We start from the raw sequence: 17467 nt of genomic DNA, 5'->3' as shown, positions 1-17467 counted from the left end.
ACCCTAGACACAATTACTCTCTCCTGCCCACCACATAAAAATGAAAGAAACTATCTGGTTGCTATGGGCAACCACTTTTCCTCTTTACAGGTTTTGATAAATTTCCTCCAGTGGTTTTGGCAAAAATTACACAAAGATGGCGTCTTGGGAGAATAGAAATGAGGACGCAGTTGTTGTGGTGTGTTTATTTTTATTTTTTACCAAATAAACCTCAAACAAAAATTGTGTCTGTTCCTAGACTTAGGCTGGGACTAAACACAATGTATCTGTGGCATTTTTCAAAGCCCACATTGCCTTATCATTGGTGGTCTCCCCCCCCCCCTTCCGACAGACGTCTGTCCAGCTGTTGCAAAACTACAACTCCAAGCATGCCCTGACAGCAAATGATATTACAAATACTGAGTATTAACAAATATAACACACCCACAGGGAGTAGTGTCATTTTATTTAAAAAATGCTAAAAAAAAAATCCCTTAGGTAACAGTCATGCAGAATATATTAAAAAGCTTTTTTAGGTTTCAGCCAATCAGAGAGCAGCACTGCTCAAATAGAACTCCCAGGAGGTAACAGCGTGTCACACATGTGATGTCATAACCATTGTCCACCAGAGAGCAGCACTGAGCAGAAATAACACAGCTCCTGCTCATTCTTCATCAGTGAGGGGCCGATGCTGGACACTGTAGGCACGCGGGAATGTGAAGTTGAATACATCACTGTGATTGGTAAGTGTCACATTGTTGTGTCCAAAAGGTCTTTAGTGCAGTTCCATGTGCATTTCTATACTAAACATGTAAATTATCTATCTTTTGTTTTCCTATCTTAGATGCACTATTTCCAGGATGTGGAGTAGCATTTCCGGACTATCAAGACGTTGTAATAAGGCACATATTTCCGGACTTACAGCAAGAAGTTGGATGAAGGCATAAACCCTCGAATCACGCACATACACAGACACTTTGCCCAAATTCTAGAGGTAACCTCCTTTAGTATGCCCAGAGGAAGGGCAATACAGTAGCCATGGATTCCCTACAGGTTTCCTCCCCTCTGGAGGTTTTTCCTGTCCTGAGTTAGTTACTGTTCGCTCTTTGTGAGTGATGGAAGGTTACAAAAATCCCTACACAAACATTTTAATAAATAATAAAGTTCCCCTGTTTTTGAACCGTTCTTTGACTTGTTTGACTAATTTATTTTATTTCTGTCTGTGAAAAATTGTGATTTTTTTTTTTAAGTGTCCAAAGCAGGCCTCAGCAGGCATCACGTGCAAACCCCTGGGGGGTCCTGAGAACCCCCCCCCCCATGTCAGCGATCAGTTCAATTCAGACCTGCGATCTGCGGCGATTCCGGGTCATACGGGTCTGCTATTCCTGCTATTGGTCGGTCAGAGACGACTGACCAATAGCAGTTTGGGGGTGGGGGAGTTAGAGTTCGGTTCCCCGCTCTGTCCACCGACTTTTGTCCTGGAAGAGTGAGGAAACTGGTGGTCATCGGCGCCAGAGGTCACTTACCGGGCGGGCAGCGATGAGATATGGCTCCCTGGTGCATCTCCCTGGTGCGCGATCCTATGGAAGCCAGTGAGTTGTTGCCTAGCAACATATGGAGGGCTACAGTTAGAAGACCACTATACAGTGGTCTCTAAACTGTAGCCCTTCAAATGTTGCAAAACTACAACTCCCAGCATGCCCAGACAGCTGTTTGGGCATGCTGGGATATGTAGTATTGCAAGATTTAGAGGGGTACAGTTTGGAGATCACTGTGCAGATCAGTACATGTTGAGAGTTGCAATTTTGCCACAGCTGGAGGCACACTGGTTGGAAAATACTGAGTTAGGTAACTGGAGGGGCAAGCTGTGCATAACTAGCTTGCCCCCTGACTGGTGAGCAGTTAAGGGGTTAAGAAATATACAGGCAAGGTTTTTAGCCCCCTCCCCCGCCTGTAAAAACTTGCTGGTAACTATAGTGGTATGTCCCATGGGTGGGGGGGAAGGAGTGCACCAATCAGGGGTGTAATAGTTTCCCGGGATTTCAGGCACCCTCCCCTGGGTATTTATAGCTGTGGTGCCTCCCTTCCCCCCTCAATCTGCCCAGGACCCGGAGTTTTGACTGCTGGCTGGTATGTGTCTTCCTTTTATTTGTGGCCCGGATGGAGCAGGAGGGTGAGGGCTGGCATGCTCCATTATGGCTGAGCTGGCCTCCCCTCCTGTTGCACCCGAGACGGGTTTGGGAGGCTGGCGGACCTCTCACAGTCCCGCTCTCCTACCCACTATAGTCCCTGTGAGCCCTGTCCCGCCCGTTCCTTTTGCCCTCTTCCCTGCCCGTGGCCAAAGCCCTCTCCCCTGCCTGTTCCTGTATCCCTCCCTATGGGCGTGCTCCTTATGAGCATGCTCTGCTGTTTTCCTTGTCCCCCCCCTGTCCCCCTCCGTCTCTTTTTCCTCTTTGCGGTCCCCTCCGTCTCTTCCCCCCTCCCCCCTGTTCCCCCCCCCCCCCTGGCTCTGGAGGCAGCGGCCCCTGGTGGGCTGCTGCTGTTTTAACTCCCTATGCGCAAATGGACGCTTATTAACGTCCATTTGCGCTCCTTCAGATATAATGCGCGCTCACAAGGTGAGCGCGCGTTATATCCGTGGGGTCCCGGTTGCTCTTAGCAACCAGGACCCATGCTACGCCAGACATCGCCGATCGGGCAGATGTCCGGCATTACATCTTTAGACGCGGCGATGAAGTTCATCGCCGCGTCTGAAGATGTACTTTCAAGCATCCCGGCTGCTCAGTCGGGCTGACCGGGACAATCGCGATCTAATCGCGTTGTCCTGATCAGCTGGGACGCAGCAGGAGGGTCACTTACCTGCCTCCTGCGCGTCCGCTCGTTGATTGATTGCTCCAAGCCTGAAATTCAGGCTTGAGCAATCAATCGTTGATGGCACCGATCATTGCCATGTTGATACATGGCAAGTGATCAGTGTTAGGAGCAGTGTGTGGAGGGTTATGGCTCCTATGGAGCTATAACATTGCAAAAAAAAAAAAAAAAAAAGAATTAAGTCAATAAAGGTCATTTAACCCTTCAATAATAAAAGTTTGGTTTGCCCCCTTTTTCCATCAAAAAAAATAAAAAATAAATAAATAAATTAATAATACAAAAAATATATATATATATATATATATATATATGTATATAAATAAATGAAAAAAAAATAAAAATAAAAAAATCGATAAATAAATAAATAAAAGTGTATATATGTGTATGTACGATATATAGGTATAACTAAAAAAATAAAAAAAAATAAAAAATAAAAAAAAAATATGTGTGTTGCAGACATGCATGTATGTGGTATCTCCTCATGCGTGCATGTCTGGGGTATAACAATATGTCGTCGTTTGAAGTGTTCCGTCTATGGCGTGCACGCAAATATAAATAAATTAATAATTCAAATAAAATAATTTTTAATTAGAAGAAATAAATAAATATTAAATTTCATTATACACGTGATATACATAATAAATAATATTGGTAATTTAATACACATATTGCATTTCTGTTTAGCATATTCGGTCAATTTTTCTACTGTATGTATTAATAAACGGCGTTCACAAAAAAAAAAATAAAAAAAATAAAAAAAAAACAATCCGAGAAAATGGCAAGGGTACTGCGGGCTCTTTCGGATTACGGCGCAAACTATTTGAGCTCTCCTATCGTCCCCTCTCATTTACCCAGCTTCTCACTCCGCCCACGCTGGCACCTCTCCCCTTACCACACCCCCCTGCCCACTGCATCTGCCCCCCCCATCACCTCTCCTGTTCCCAGATCTCACCCCCCCCCTTCTTCCTCCTGCCTCTCCAATGCCCCCCGTGGAGGGGTAGTGAGTGTGGTGGCGGAGTGCCCGCGACCCGGCGGTCTCCGACTTGCCTTGTCCCACGCCTGCGGCGGTGGTGAAGTGGATCTTCCAGCTGTTGGCTTCTCCATCTTCTGGAATTGGTGGGTGTTCTGATGCGGGGCTTGGCCCCTTCCCCGGTTAGTGTGCTTATGGCTGCGTTCTGTGCAGTGTTCGTCCTTTTGTTTCTGTGTGTATGTTGAGTTTGGTCTCTGGTTGGGAGTTGAGTACGTCTCTTCTTGGGTTCTGTTGGTAGGTCAGTGGTCTGAGCAGCCATCAGTTGAATGTGTATTGTGTGGGAGACCAGAGTTCTAATCCTGCTTTCCTCCTCTATTTCAGGGTGCTTTGGTAGGGTATCATAAAAAAGTAAAAAAATAAATAAAAATGTTTTCTGCGGTGAGTGCTCTTTTGGCCTTAAGCTCTGGGTGGCCGGGGTTTGGCAGACTTGGCTCCTGCGGCTTGTTCCTTTTCCTGATTCGGTGGGTGCCGCCCAGTTACGGTTTTGTTTCTTTTGGTTTTCTCCCCCTTTTTGTTTGGTTTATCTCTCCTTATTTTCCCAATCTCTGGTAGGCATGGGACTTCTGTGTTCGGTGGGTAGGTTTCGCTTGAGTCTCCGAGGGTAGGTTCGCTTGAGTCTCTGTTTGCCTTGCCTTGTGAGTTTTTCTGTTCATGGTGGTATTCCGGAGGGCGATTCTCCTGTGCTCTGCGCTTGTGGGGGTGTGGTTTGTTGTTGCAAGGCTGACATGCAAATTGTGAGGCGTTCCATATTTGGTGCTCGCTTCGGCAGCACATATGTTAAAATTGGAACAATACTGAGTAGATTAGCATGGGTTCCGCATGCCGCGTTGGCGTTGGTCTGCTGCTTTCCTGTGGTCAGGGTGTGATTGCGTTTTCTCTGTTTTGGTTTCTTCGGGGCTCGCTAGGTGCCCTGGTTACGGTCCTTGCTGGTTTCCTGATTGTTCCACGTGGAATATGGTTCCGGGCGGAGTTTTTTCCTCCAGGTTGTCTCTGGCCGGCGAGGGTGTGTGGTATCTGTCCCCCCACATATGTGCCCCGGGTGCACTAAGGGCTGACGTTTTGGCTGGTTGGGGTTTTTTCATGTGTCGTGCAGTGGGTGAGTCTGAGAGATGTGTTCGCACAAGAGTTATTAAAAAATTTTTACAAAAAAAAAGGGGCTGAAGGGGCCCCAGGTGTTGGCTATCCAGTATCTCTTGGGTGGGGGTCGGAGCCCAGTGTAGGGCTAGCTGGTCTCCTCCGTGGCGGTAAGAAGACGGTGAGAGCGGGGTCAACCCGGGGTAGACCTCCACACAGGACAGTGTGGCAGCACCTCTCGGGTTGGCAAGAAGCCAATCGGTGTCTTTGTTACAGTTAAATTGTTATTTATATTAGTAATTTTATAAATAAAGCTATGGCCGATCCCCACCCATAAAAAGTTGAATTGTTGTTGTGTCAGTTATTATTTAATTAATTATTGTAATAAGGGGGAGGGGTAGTTATAGCCTGCTAGAAGCTAATTGGGTCTCAACAGTCTGGAGGGGCAAGCTGTGCTTAACTAGCTTGCCCCCTGACTGGTGAGCAGTTAAGGGGTTAAGAAATATACAGGCATGGTTTTTAGCCCCCTCCTCCGTCTGTAAAAACTTGTTGGTAACTATAGTGGTATGTCCCATGGGTGGGGGGGAAGGAGTGCACCAATCAGGGGTGTAATAGTTTCCCGGGCTTTCAGGGGCCCTCCCCTGGGTATTTATAGCTGTGGTGCCTCCCTTCCCCCCTCAATCTGCCCAGGACCCGGAGTTTTGCCCTTCCTCCCTCCCTTTTTGTATCTCTGTTTATTGTAAGTCACAGCTTGGCGGTAAGAAGACGGTGAAAGCGGGGTCAACCCGGGGAAGACCTCCACACAGGACGGTGTGGCAGCACCTCTGGGGTTGGCAAGAAGCCAATCGGTGTCTTTGTTACAGTTAAATTGTTATTAATATAAGTAATTTTATAAATAAAGCTGTGGCCGATCCCCACCCATAAAAAGTTGAATTGTTGTTGTGTCAGTTATTATTTAATTAATTATTGTAATAAGGGGGAGTGGTAGTTATAGCCTGCTAGGAGCTAATTGGGTCTAAACAGTCAGAACCTAACTAAAGGTTTTCCAACCAGTGTGCCTCCAGATGTTGCAAAAGTACAACTCCCAGCATGCAATGTCTGTCAGTGCATGCTGGGAGTTGTAGTTTTGCAACAGCTGGAGGTTTGCCCCCCCCCCCCCCCCACACACACACACACACATGTTTTTCTCCTTTTACCCCTTATGAAAAGGAAAAGTTGGGGTCTACACCAGCCTGTATGTGTAAAAAATTTTACATTTTTACACTAACATGCTGGTGTTGCCCCATACTTTTTATTTTCACAAGAGGTAAAAGGAAAAAAAGACCCCCAAAATTTGTAACACAATTTCTCCTGAGAGGGCGTAAAATGCTCTGCCGACACACAACAAGGCTCAAGAGTTAAAGTGTACTATGTACATTTGAGGCCTAAATTGGTGATTTGCACAGGGGTGGCTGATTTTATAGTGGTTCTGACATAAACGCAAAATAAATAAATAAATACCCACGTGTGACCCCATTTTGGAAACTACACCCCTCACGGGTGCTTGACAGTTTTTCATTAAAGTTGGATAAGAAAATGAAAAAAAAAATTTTTTAACTAAAATGCTGGTGTTACCCTAAATTTTTCATTCCCACAATGGAAAATGGGAAAAAAAAGCCCCCCAAAATTTGTAACCCCATTTCTTCTGAGTAAGAGCATGCCCCATATGTGGATGTATAGTGCTCTGCGGGCGTACTACACTGCTCAGAAGGAAGGGAGCGCCATTGGGATTTTGGAGGGAAAATTTGTCCGGAATTGAAGGCCTCATGTGTCTACAAAGCCCCCATAGTGCCAGAACAATGGACCCCCCCACATGTGACTCCATTTTGGAAACTAAACCCCTCACGGAATGAAATAAAGGGAGCAGTGAGCATTTACGCCCCACAGGTGTCTGACAGATTTTTGGAACAGTGGTCCGTGAAAATGAAAAATTAAATACCCCTTTTAGGAATTAGGAAGTGAGTGTAGGCATGCGTTAATAGGGGATAAGATTTCTAGGGGCGGAGTACCCCTTTAACCCCTTCCCGACCCATGGCATACATGTATGCCATGGGTCAGCTCCCATTCTATAACGTGGGGCCACGGCATGGCCCCTCGTCATAGCGGGTCGGGCCTGGCACATAGCAATGACCAGGACCCGTGGCTAATAGCGCGCGGCAGTGATCGCGGTACCGCACGCTATTAACCCTTTAGACGCGGTGTTCAAATTTGAATGCTGCATCTAAAGTGAAAGTAAACTAATGCCGGTTAGCTCAGGGAGCTGCTCGAGATCGCCGCGGCAAAATCGTGGCATCCCGAACAGCTTACATGACAGTCGGAGGATCCCTACCTGCCTCCATGCTGTCCGATCGCCGAATGACTGCTCCGTGCCTGAGATCCAGGCAATAGCAGTCAAGCGGCAGAATCATTGATCACTGGTTTCCTATGAGAAACCAGTGATCAATGTGAAAGATCAGTGTGTGCAGTGTTGGATGCCACCCCACCACTTTTCCGCTCCTTATGCATTGTGATGTGTTAGTGCCTCCTGCCATTGCGGCCTCTGCTCCTATAACTCTGGCCGACCTACAGTCGTTGGTACAGTCTCTCCCAACTAAAGATGATATCTCTACACTGACCCGACAGGTGGTCCTCGAATGCAAACAAGAATTTGCACAACTACGTTCAGAACTTTCCTCTGTGTCCGCCAGGGTGGAGACCGTGGAGGCGGCACAGGACTCTACCTTTACCTCCCTTCAGGCTTTGCAGGCTGTAGTAAGTGGCCACACTGACCAATTGTTCCCCTGAGGCAGTCCTGCTCTTCATGTTTGACATTTCTGCTACTTCCTTCCGGAAATCTCTCTTACGCTATTTTCTGCAGGCTGCTAAGTCAGTTATTCCCCGTACATGGAGGTTTTCCACGCCCCCGACTGTTGGGGAATGGCTTGCAGAGGTGAATTATTTTCAGCACATGGAGGAGTTAATTGCCTTGACCCCTGCAGAAAATGAAAGATGTACCAAAACGTGGTATGATTGGTCATCCTTCCAGTCTACCTCCGAGTACCGTGACCTATTGGCCTTGGGATCCTCTATGACGCCATGACCCTTTTTGGCTACGCTTTCTCTCGTCTGTCTTGGTAACCTTCCCGCCCTACTTCCCTTGTTGTTTCTTGTCTGTCTGTAAGACCCTTGTCTCTGTATGTTGTCATGTCTGCCTGTTTCTGTGTTTTACATACCCTCTTATTTTTCTGTTCTTCACTTTTTATCTATATCCCTCTATTCTTTCCCTTCTGAACCTTGCCGCTTTAGCATTGATGTGGTTATTACATATTCTAAGTTGGTGTTCCTTGTTGAGTATACTGATTGCTTTGACATGATGTCCTTCCTGTCTGTTGCGCGAGTAACGGACTCCCTAGTGCTGACCGCACTTTCTGCCATGCACGGTCTTTATGACTTATTCTGTTTTTTTATCTTGCATTGAGGCCATGCTTAACACCTTGTGCCTCTGTCACTGTCGTGCCTTGTTATTGTTTTTTTGTTTATTGAAAATTATTGAAAATTAATAAAGATTTTGAATAAGAAAAAAATTTACTTTAGGGGTTAAGTAGCTGATCCATCTGCAGCATCTCCCCCTGCCCCCTGTAACAGGAAGCCTCTGATTGGTTGATGCAGGTGCCTTTCCCAGGCTGCAGGACCAATGAGTGCTTCCTCTTAGCTCAGGGGAGATGACATGATAGAGCAGACACTCCATGATCTCCTGGGGCTTCGCTCTGTACTGTGAGTAGTGATCACACTGAGGCTCCGTGCATCACAGGAAATCACAGAAGCAGGACACGTCAGATCCGGGACGGTTGGGAGGTAAGTCTATTATGATAATAGTAATACACATTGGGGGACATGTATGAAAACTTGTGCAGAGGAAAATTGACCAGTTGCCCATAGCAACCAATCAGATCGCTTCTTTCACTTTTCATTTTTAAATGTGGTGTCCCGGTACAGGACTTGGTCCTGTCCCTGTCTAAAGTCCCCTCAGCCAGGGTTCCTTCACTCTCATAGGGCACTCTTGCAGGGCTTACCCCTGGTCGCCTCATGTAAATTGTGTTCATATATATATATTTAATGTATAGGAAATATTATGTATAGGACCTTAGCAGGTCACGTGCCTTTAATTATGATTGTACTATGGTTTAAGGACCTTACAGGGTCATGTGATGTACCCAGAGTTCCCTGGGTCAGGACTTACAGGTTTGCTGTCCAATGAGCTTTGTCCAGCCTCCTTAATATATAAGGGGCTGTAGTCAATCAATTCACTCTCTTAGCTCTTGCCTCTAGGGACCTATAACACTGCACACACTGATCTTATACCCTGATCCCTGCAAAGCAATAGCTTTGCAGTGATCAGGGTTATCGGTGGTCGATTGCTCAAGCCTGAATCTCAGTCTTGGAGCAATCAATCGAAGAGGGGACTCACCGGAGGCAGGTAAGAGGACCTCCGCTCGTGTCCCAGCTGATCGGGACACCGCATTATCACTGCGATGGTCCCGATCAGCCCCGCTGAGCAGCCGGGCAGGTTTAATAGCGATCGCTGCTGCGCGCTATTAGCCCCGGGTCCCGGCTTCAGATACATGCCGGGACCGACCCGATATGACGCGGGGTCACCACGTGACGCCGCGTTATATTGCGGGAGCCAGCCAAGGATGTACATATACGTCCTTGGTCGTTAAGGAGTTAAATACAATTTTTATTTTTTGGGGGGGGGGGGTGGGGGGGTCTTCTCAAAGGGGTTTATTAAAACAATACATGACCATCCAATGAAAATAAAGACACAGACACAAAGATGTAAAAGGAAAAAAGGACTTTTTATTTATAGGAAGGGTATACTGGGGATACTGCGAGGCATAGAAATGTGTGTTATGTTCTATTTTGCTATGTGTGAAATATAAATGTATAGGTAAAGCATTTTTATATACTGTGTTGATCCAAAGGAAGACAAAAACCCCCTTGAGGAAAGAGCCAATTATCCTTATGTAAGGGGGGAAAATTTCTTCCTGACCCCAAATATGGCGATCGGAACAAGTCCCAGGATCAAAAGCCAGTACCTGACCTATCTAATATGGAAAACTATATGTTATAAATACTTTATATGCTATACCTTTTTTTTATAATTTATTTTTATATTATTTTATTTGTGGGAATATTTAGTAATAAATTAAAGATTTATCATACTTGACCTATTTATGGCTGAGAAGATCCCAAGGAAGGCAAAAAACTCTTGAGGAATAAGCCAATTGTCCTCAAAGGGGAAAAATTCCTTCCTGACCCCAAATATGGCGATCGGAACAAGTCCCAGGATCAGAGCCGATATCTACCCCTATCTGTTGTGTGTGTGTCTGTGTGTATGTGTCTATACTATCTATATATGTACCTGTGTGTATATTTCTATCTACCTGTATGTGTGTGATCCTAATGTATGTGTGATGATGTGTGATACTTACCGGCCTGTGCTGAGGTGTTACAAGCACAGGCCGCTCCTGGGTGCAGCACTCAGATGGTACAGAGCTCTGGGCCGTGGGCTGATCTTACCATTCCCAGCTTGGAGCTATGAAAGAGAATCCTTCCAAGGGATGAAGAGCTGTCTCTACCTCTGACCACCGCAGGTCTCCCTTCTTCAGAGCTGCCTCGAATGGTGTAAATGGCGGCTGTGCTCTCTTCTGCTCCAGTTCCTCCCAGTTGATGGTGGTGAAGAATGGATGGTCTCTGATGTTCCTGTTCACACCCAGCCGCTTCTCAGGATTCTTGTGCAGCAGTTGTTGGATCAGATGTTTCAGGTCAGCAGGGAGCCAAGATGGAATATTAGGCTTCTCTCTGGTGATGGAATCGTGAGCCATTTCTCTGTTGCAGCCAAAGTAGAATGGGGAACGTCCTGCTGACATCCGGGATACAACAATCCCCAGGCTCCACCAGTCAACCGCTGCATGGTAACTCTTCCTCTGGAGCACCTCTGGGGCCATGTAAAGTAATGTGCCCGTCACTCCTTGGATCTTGTTGGAGGAGGTGACGCCATCTTGGGCAAGTCCGAGGTCTATGATGCAGATGTGTCCATCTCGATCCAGCATGATGTTATCTGGCTTGATATCTCTGCAATTAAAGAAGAAAAAAGATTGATAAATAAAAAATAATAGTAAAATTATTCAAAATTCACTGATGGAAAGTTGGGTGGATTATTTACAATAAAGAAGGAAAAATGATTTTTTTACAGCTCACCACTTAGATGTAACCGGTTAATGGGATGTCCAAGGGAGGTCTTGTGGATATTAAAAATGGATACTAGAATTCCCAATGGTCTTAAACTAGTACTCCGGCCCTAAGACATCTTATCCCATATCCAAAGAATAGGGGATAAGATGTCTGATCGCGGGGGTCCCACCGCTGCGGGGGTCCCATCTCGCATGCACCTTTGGGAGCTGCATGTAGCGCTGCAGCCTCCGAGTCTGCTGGGTCACGACTATGGGGCCGGAGTATTGTAATGTCCCAACTCCGCCCCCATCTGATGTCCCGCCCCGCCCCCACAATGCAAGTCTGTGGGAGGGGGGCGTGACATAATGTATTTCTATTAAACCTCCTCGCTGGATCTCTCTTGTGTGATGCCTTTTTACTCCTGCCACTATACTACAGGATTTATAACATTAGTTCATATGGTGGGATTTATGTTATCTATGTATACTATTATTATCATTTAAATGATTATTAATATCATGGTATCCCATTATATTATACTTATCTATTGTTTATCTTTATTGTGTACACCCCTTGCAAAATGATGTTAGTCAATAAGGAGTTATTTTTTTGTATCTTTGAAAGTGTTGGTGATTACACAGGTGCACAAACAAAAAGGTTTTTCTTTTTTCTTATATACTATTTATATCGTGTCGAGGGCCATTACTTTAAAACGTACCTGTCATTGTGCCAAAAAAATAAAAAATGTTACTCAGTACCTAATCCTGATAATAAACATATATAAATTTTATGTGTCTAGGACCTATATATCCCTAACAAGTAGCATTCATATCTTGCTCACTTCCTTTGTCTTCTTGCCTCTCACTGTGGATGAGGCATCTGCTCTGAGTCTGGGAGCAGCCTGGCAGTAACCCTTTCCTCTCTGGTTTCATGCTGTACATGTTACACAGAGAGGAAGATTATTGGAGTTTGCCTGCAGTATTCCTAAGACATTATGGTGAGTATATACAATATTAAATGTGTAAATATAAAAATACATCTTTATAAATTAGTGCAAGAATTTCAACGATAAAAGCACAGTAGTTTTTATGCACATATGTTCTATCTGTTCCTAATAAAGCTGGATGCTAATCAACATAGCTGTTACTATATGTGTCATTCAGCTTTCACATACTCATGAATGTATGATCAGCCTCTTTGTCATTCAGGAGTCAGAAAAAAGCTTTGGGTGTTCAAGCATGCTGGGAGTCGTTGTTTTACAACAGCTGGAGCTTTAGTGTTTGTAAAGCACTGTGTTAGAGCAGTGGTGCCTTCAGCTGTTGCAAAACTACAAATTCGATCATGGGAGTTGTAGTTTCAGAACAGCTGAAGGCTGCAGTGGTGCAGCAGTGATCTCCTATACTGGATACCAACATGCTTTATGGTATTTAGTATGCTGCAAAATACAGAGTAGTCTGTCTGCATAAAGATAGATGACCTCTAGTAGCGGCTATGTTAATTTTTTATTTTTTAGTAAAATTTTTATTTTTTTTAAATAAATGTATTTTTAATAAAAGTCATTTTATCAGTAGTACTACAAAATATAAAAAGTTTTTTTAAATGACAGTGCCCCTTTAAGCCTTGAAAAAGACATCAGCGAATCGCGTTGGTTTTTATTTAATTTGTAGCCCACTGGACATTTCAATATATTCAAAATAAAGCTGGAAGATTTTTAACCCATACCTGAGTGCTGGATCTTCTCTGGTATTGGAGGCCTCTTTCCTATTCATTATTCACAACATGACAAGGAAGTTATACTTACCGGTGGACGACGTTCTGTCTGTGAAGGAAATGGAGGCCACATGCAATCTCTGCTGTGTAGAATCTTACTATTTCGATGTTTAGACTGCTGCACATTGTGAGTAAAGCCTCCAAGCTGCCGCCGGACAGGTACTCGGTGATGAAGTAGGCATGGTCCTGAGACTGCTGTGCAGCATACAGGTGACACAGGAACGGGCAGTCTCGGGCCAGCATGAGTATCCGTCGCTCTCTCTGTAGGATTCCTGCATTGTCCGCTGTTTTGGTGATACCTTTGATGGCGACGTAGTTGTTTCGGCCGGGGACTGATGCTAGGCCCACCTGAAAGAAAGCAAAGGGAGCAATTGAGCAAATGGAAGACTATGGGAAATATTATGTATTTCCAATACCACATAGGTTAATTTACAACGAGAATATCTATGGAATCTCCAACCTAGCATAAATGTACGCCCTACAGCGTTAAGTGACTTTGAAGCGAGCACAGGAGCTGCGCTCATTTTATAGTGTCGAGTGTCAGCTACTATGAGCACCAGACACTCAACACTAGTGACTCCGGGATCAAATAATTAAATCGTACATTCTGGCTAGTTCAGTTGGCTCTTCGGTCCGATCAGCTAAAATGGCAGAAGAGGGTCCCCTTACCTGCCTCCTGCCACATCACACTGCACAATGCTTTGCAATAGGCATAGCATTGTACATTGAAATCAGTCTAGTGATGGTAAATAAAAGTCATACCGATTTGGGTGAACTGGACCCCGTAATGCAAACTCGGTGTCCTGATGGTAGCCATGGCAACCAGAGAGAAAGTCCCCTAGTGGGACAGTTAAAAAGCTAAAAATGTAATAAACAAATAAATAAATACATGTTAAAATAAACTGCACATATAAATACAAAATACATAAACATACACAAGTTACATTCTGCCCAAAATGAATTATGTGTTTAGTAAAAAAATAATGAATAGATAGATAGATAGATAGATAGATAGATAGATAGATAGAGAGACACATTTAGTATGGCCACATTCGTAACAACCCAATAAATAAAATGTTCATGTTATTTAACACTAATGATGAACGCTATAAAAAATTGATTAAAAAAACTTGCCAAATGTACTGCTTTATGTTAATATCGCCTCTGTAAAACTAAAATAAAAAATCATCAAAATATGACATGTACCCAAAAGTAGTACCATAAAAATAAACCAATAAAAAAATGGCTCTCAGAAAATGGTGATTGGTAAACATAGTTTTTTTTGTAATCAAAAATTGTTTTTATAGTATAAATATAATAAAACATAAAATAAAGTTCGTAAATAAGGTATCACCATAATCGTATTGAGCTACAGAATCAAATAATCATGTAATTTATACTGCATGGTGAACACCGAAAAATAGTGGCTTTGAAAACCGCAACTTACCCTGCAAAAAACAAGCCCTCACACAACTGTATTGGGAAAAAAAAAGTTACAGTTACAGAATATAGTGACATACATGGGATAAACCATGAAAAAAGTATATAAATGAGGTATCACTGTAATCCTACAAACCACAGAATAAAGATAACATGCCTTTTATATTGTATTGGGAATGACAGTGAAAAACTAAATAAAAAAATAGTGTCAGAACAGATTTTTTTATTCATACCACCTAATAAAAAATTGCATAAAAGAGATCAGAGTGTTACGTGTACACCAAAATTGTACCAATGAAAACATCAATTTGTCTTGCAAAAATATTTTGGGACCCCAAGGCCTCTGTATCTTGATATGATGCCTATAAAATATCCCAAATAAAAGGAAAAAACTAAATCCAATAGGTGCTCAGTCATGTCTGAGGCCTGTGTGAGTCACGTAACGCTCTAGGGCCACATATGGGATATTTTTACCAGCTCAGGATGCAGGGCATACAGGTACGTTCCTTAACCCGAGTCCTTAAGGATTCAGGGCGTACATGTATGCCCTGAGTCCCTTTACCGGGGTTTAAAGCATTCTCATGAGCGGAGGACGCTTCAAACCCAGTGGGTCCCAACTGCTATCAGTTTTATTAATAAAAAGCGATCAAAAAGTCCCTTCAAAACAAAAATGGTACCAATAAAAATTACAGACCACGGCACAAAAATGAGCCCTCATATAGCCCCATATGCAGAAAAATAAAAAAGTTATAGGGGTCAAAATATGACAATTTTAAACATTCTAATTTTGGTGCATGTAGGTATAATTTTTTTTAAAGTAGTAAAATAAAATAAAACCTACATATATTGGGTATCCTTGTAACCGTATGGACCTATAGAATAAAGATTAGGTGTATTTTTACCGAAAAGTGCACTGCATAGAATTGGAAGCCCTAATAAGTTGCAAAATGGCATTTTTTTATTTCACCCCACTTATTTTTAAATAAAGTGTGTGTTTAACTTTTTTTTCTACTTTTTTTTTTTTTTTACATTTTTTAGGTAGTACTACTACTCCCAGCATGGAACAGACTGTTCAATGATGGGAGTAGTAGTACCTGTACTATAGACATATCGCCCCAGGTGTCAGTGCTGACACCCGATGCGATCGTCCATAATATAGCAGAGATGGAGCGGCTCTATACAGCGCTCGCATCTCTGTTCTGTACTCCGGCCAGTGATGTGAATAGAACATCATTCATATTTTCCCCCCAGAGTGGGGTTTGGCTGGATGATTGCAGCCAATCACAGGTCTCAGAGGGAAATATGAATGAGTGAGTGGCCGAGTATAGTGCAGAGATGCAAGCACTGTATACAGCCGCTCCATCTCTGCTATAGACAGGACGATCGCAGCGGGTGTCAGTAGTGATACCCGCTGTGATCTGTTCTTACCTGCAAGTACTACTACTCTCAACATGGAGCACACTCTTCTCCATGCTGGGAGCAGTAGTACTTGCATTAATAGACACATCGCAACGAGTGTAACTTCTGACACCCGCTGCGATCTGTCTATTAATGCAGGTACTACAGCTCCCAGCATTGAGCAGATTGTGCTTCATGTTGGGAGTAGTAGTACCTGCAGGTAAGGAAAGATCACAGCGGATGTCACTACTGACACCTGCTGTGATCCTCCTGTATAATGTATAGATGCGGCAGCTCTTCTATGGTCCCCTGCACTGACGTTTATATACACATGTTCCTATTTCCCATGGAGAGCTGTGATTGGCTGGAACCATCTGGCCAATCACAACTCTCTGCAGGAAATATGAATATGTGTATATATATGTCAGTGCAGGGGACCATAGAAAAGCGACTGCATCTATACATTATACACGAGGATCGCAACGGCGATCTGTCAATTAGTACAGGTACTACTAAGCCTATCGTGGAACAGTATGTTCCATGCTGGGAGTAGGAGTACTACCTAAAAAAATGGAAAAAATAAAGAAAAAAAGTGAAAAACACACACAGACTACAGTTTTATTATTGTCAGCTACATTTTTAGGTCCCCATCCGCCCACATAAATTGATCCCTGTTTAAAAAGTAATAAAAATGTTGTTATAAAAAAGATACATTTCATTAGATACAATTTTTTCCTTCACTACTGTATCTTTTTTTTTTGTGGTACCCTACGAAATTTTATTAAAAAAGGTATTTCCATCACTTTTTTGGATCGCTAAAGTCCAAAAAAGAATGAAAACTGCCTGCAAAAACGCCAAAGTTAAAACTAGTGTTGCTCGCGAATATTCGCAATGCGAATTTTATACGCGATTATCGCATATTCGCGAATTCACGAATATTCGCGAATATAGCACTATATATTCATAATTACGAATATATATATTTTTTTTCACAGTACACATCACAGTGATCATCCCTCTCTGCTTCCAGCTTGTGTGGTGTAAAGAAGGCTCTAATACTACTGTGTGAGACTGTTGTGCGAATTTTCGCTTATACTAATTTTGTATATGCTAATTTTCGCATATGTTAATTTTCGCATACGCGAATCTTCGCATATGCGGAAATAAAACTAGAATATTACGATTATGCGATTATTCGCGAATATATGACGAATATTCATCCATATATTTGCGAATATTCGCGAATTCGAATATGGCCTATGCCGCTCAACACTAGTTAAAACCCCCATATGGTTTTTCTTGGCGTTTTTTCACTCTCATAGACTTCTATGGGAGAAAAACGCCACGATTTTGACAAAAAAAATCGCCAGTGGCTCAACATGCTGCGAATACTGAGGATCTGAAAAACGCCAAAAAAGAGTGAAAAAACGCCAAAAGCATAAAAAAAAAACACCAAAGTGAAAAACACCAAGTGGAATAAGAATTTTGCGATTTCTCATTGATTTACAGCTAACATTTGGCTGCAGCGTTTTTTGGCCGAAAAAACGCCATGCGGCAGAATTGACGTTTTTCTTGGCGTTTTCACAAAAAAAAAGCAGAAACTTAGCCTTAGGCTGCGATCGTCCTGTCTATAGCAGAGATGCAGAGTGGCTG

General features: G+C 43.4%; 1 protein-coding gene across 6 annotated transcripts in view; it reads right to left on the bottom strand.

Moving 5' to 3' along the window:
- Positions 1-10456: 10456 nt before the first annotated feature.
- LOC130296354 (protein kinase C delta type-like) overlaps positions 10457-17467 on the bottom strand; it is a 33192-nt gene continuing 26181 nt past the window's right edge. For 4 of the 6 annotated variants that reach the window (XM_056547787.1, XM_056547788.1, XM_056547789.1 and 1 more), the window contains 2 exons: positions 13008-13324; positions 10457-11107 (listed from right to left, as the gene is read on the bottom strand). In XM_056547787.1, coding sequence (XP_056403762.1) covers positions 10549-11107; positions 13008-13324 — 876 coding nt within the window. In that variant the 3' untranslated portion in view covers positions 10457-10548. Of the gene's footprint in view, positions 11108-13007; positions 13325-14423; positions 14450-17467 lie in introns of all 6 variants that reach the window. The other 2 variants (XM_056547792.1, XM_056547791.1) reach the window with 1 other exon arrangement.

Source organism: Hyla sarda, chromosome 12 (genome assembly GCF_029499605.1).
Source record: "Hyla sarda isolate aHylSar1 chromosome 12, aHylSar1.hap1, whole genome shotgun sequence".
NCBI lineage: Eukaryota > Metazoa > Chordata > Amphibia > Anura > Hylidae > Hyla > Hyla sarda.
This window is presented reverse-complemented; position numbering and strand designations above follow the sequence as displayed.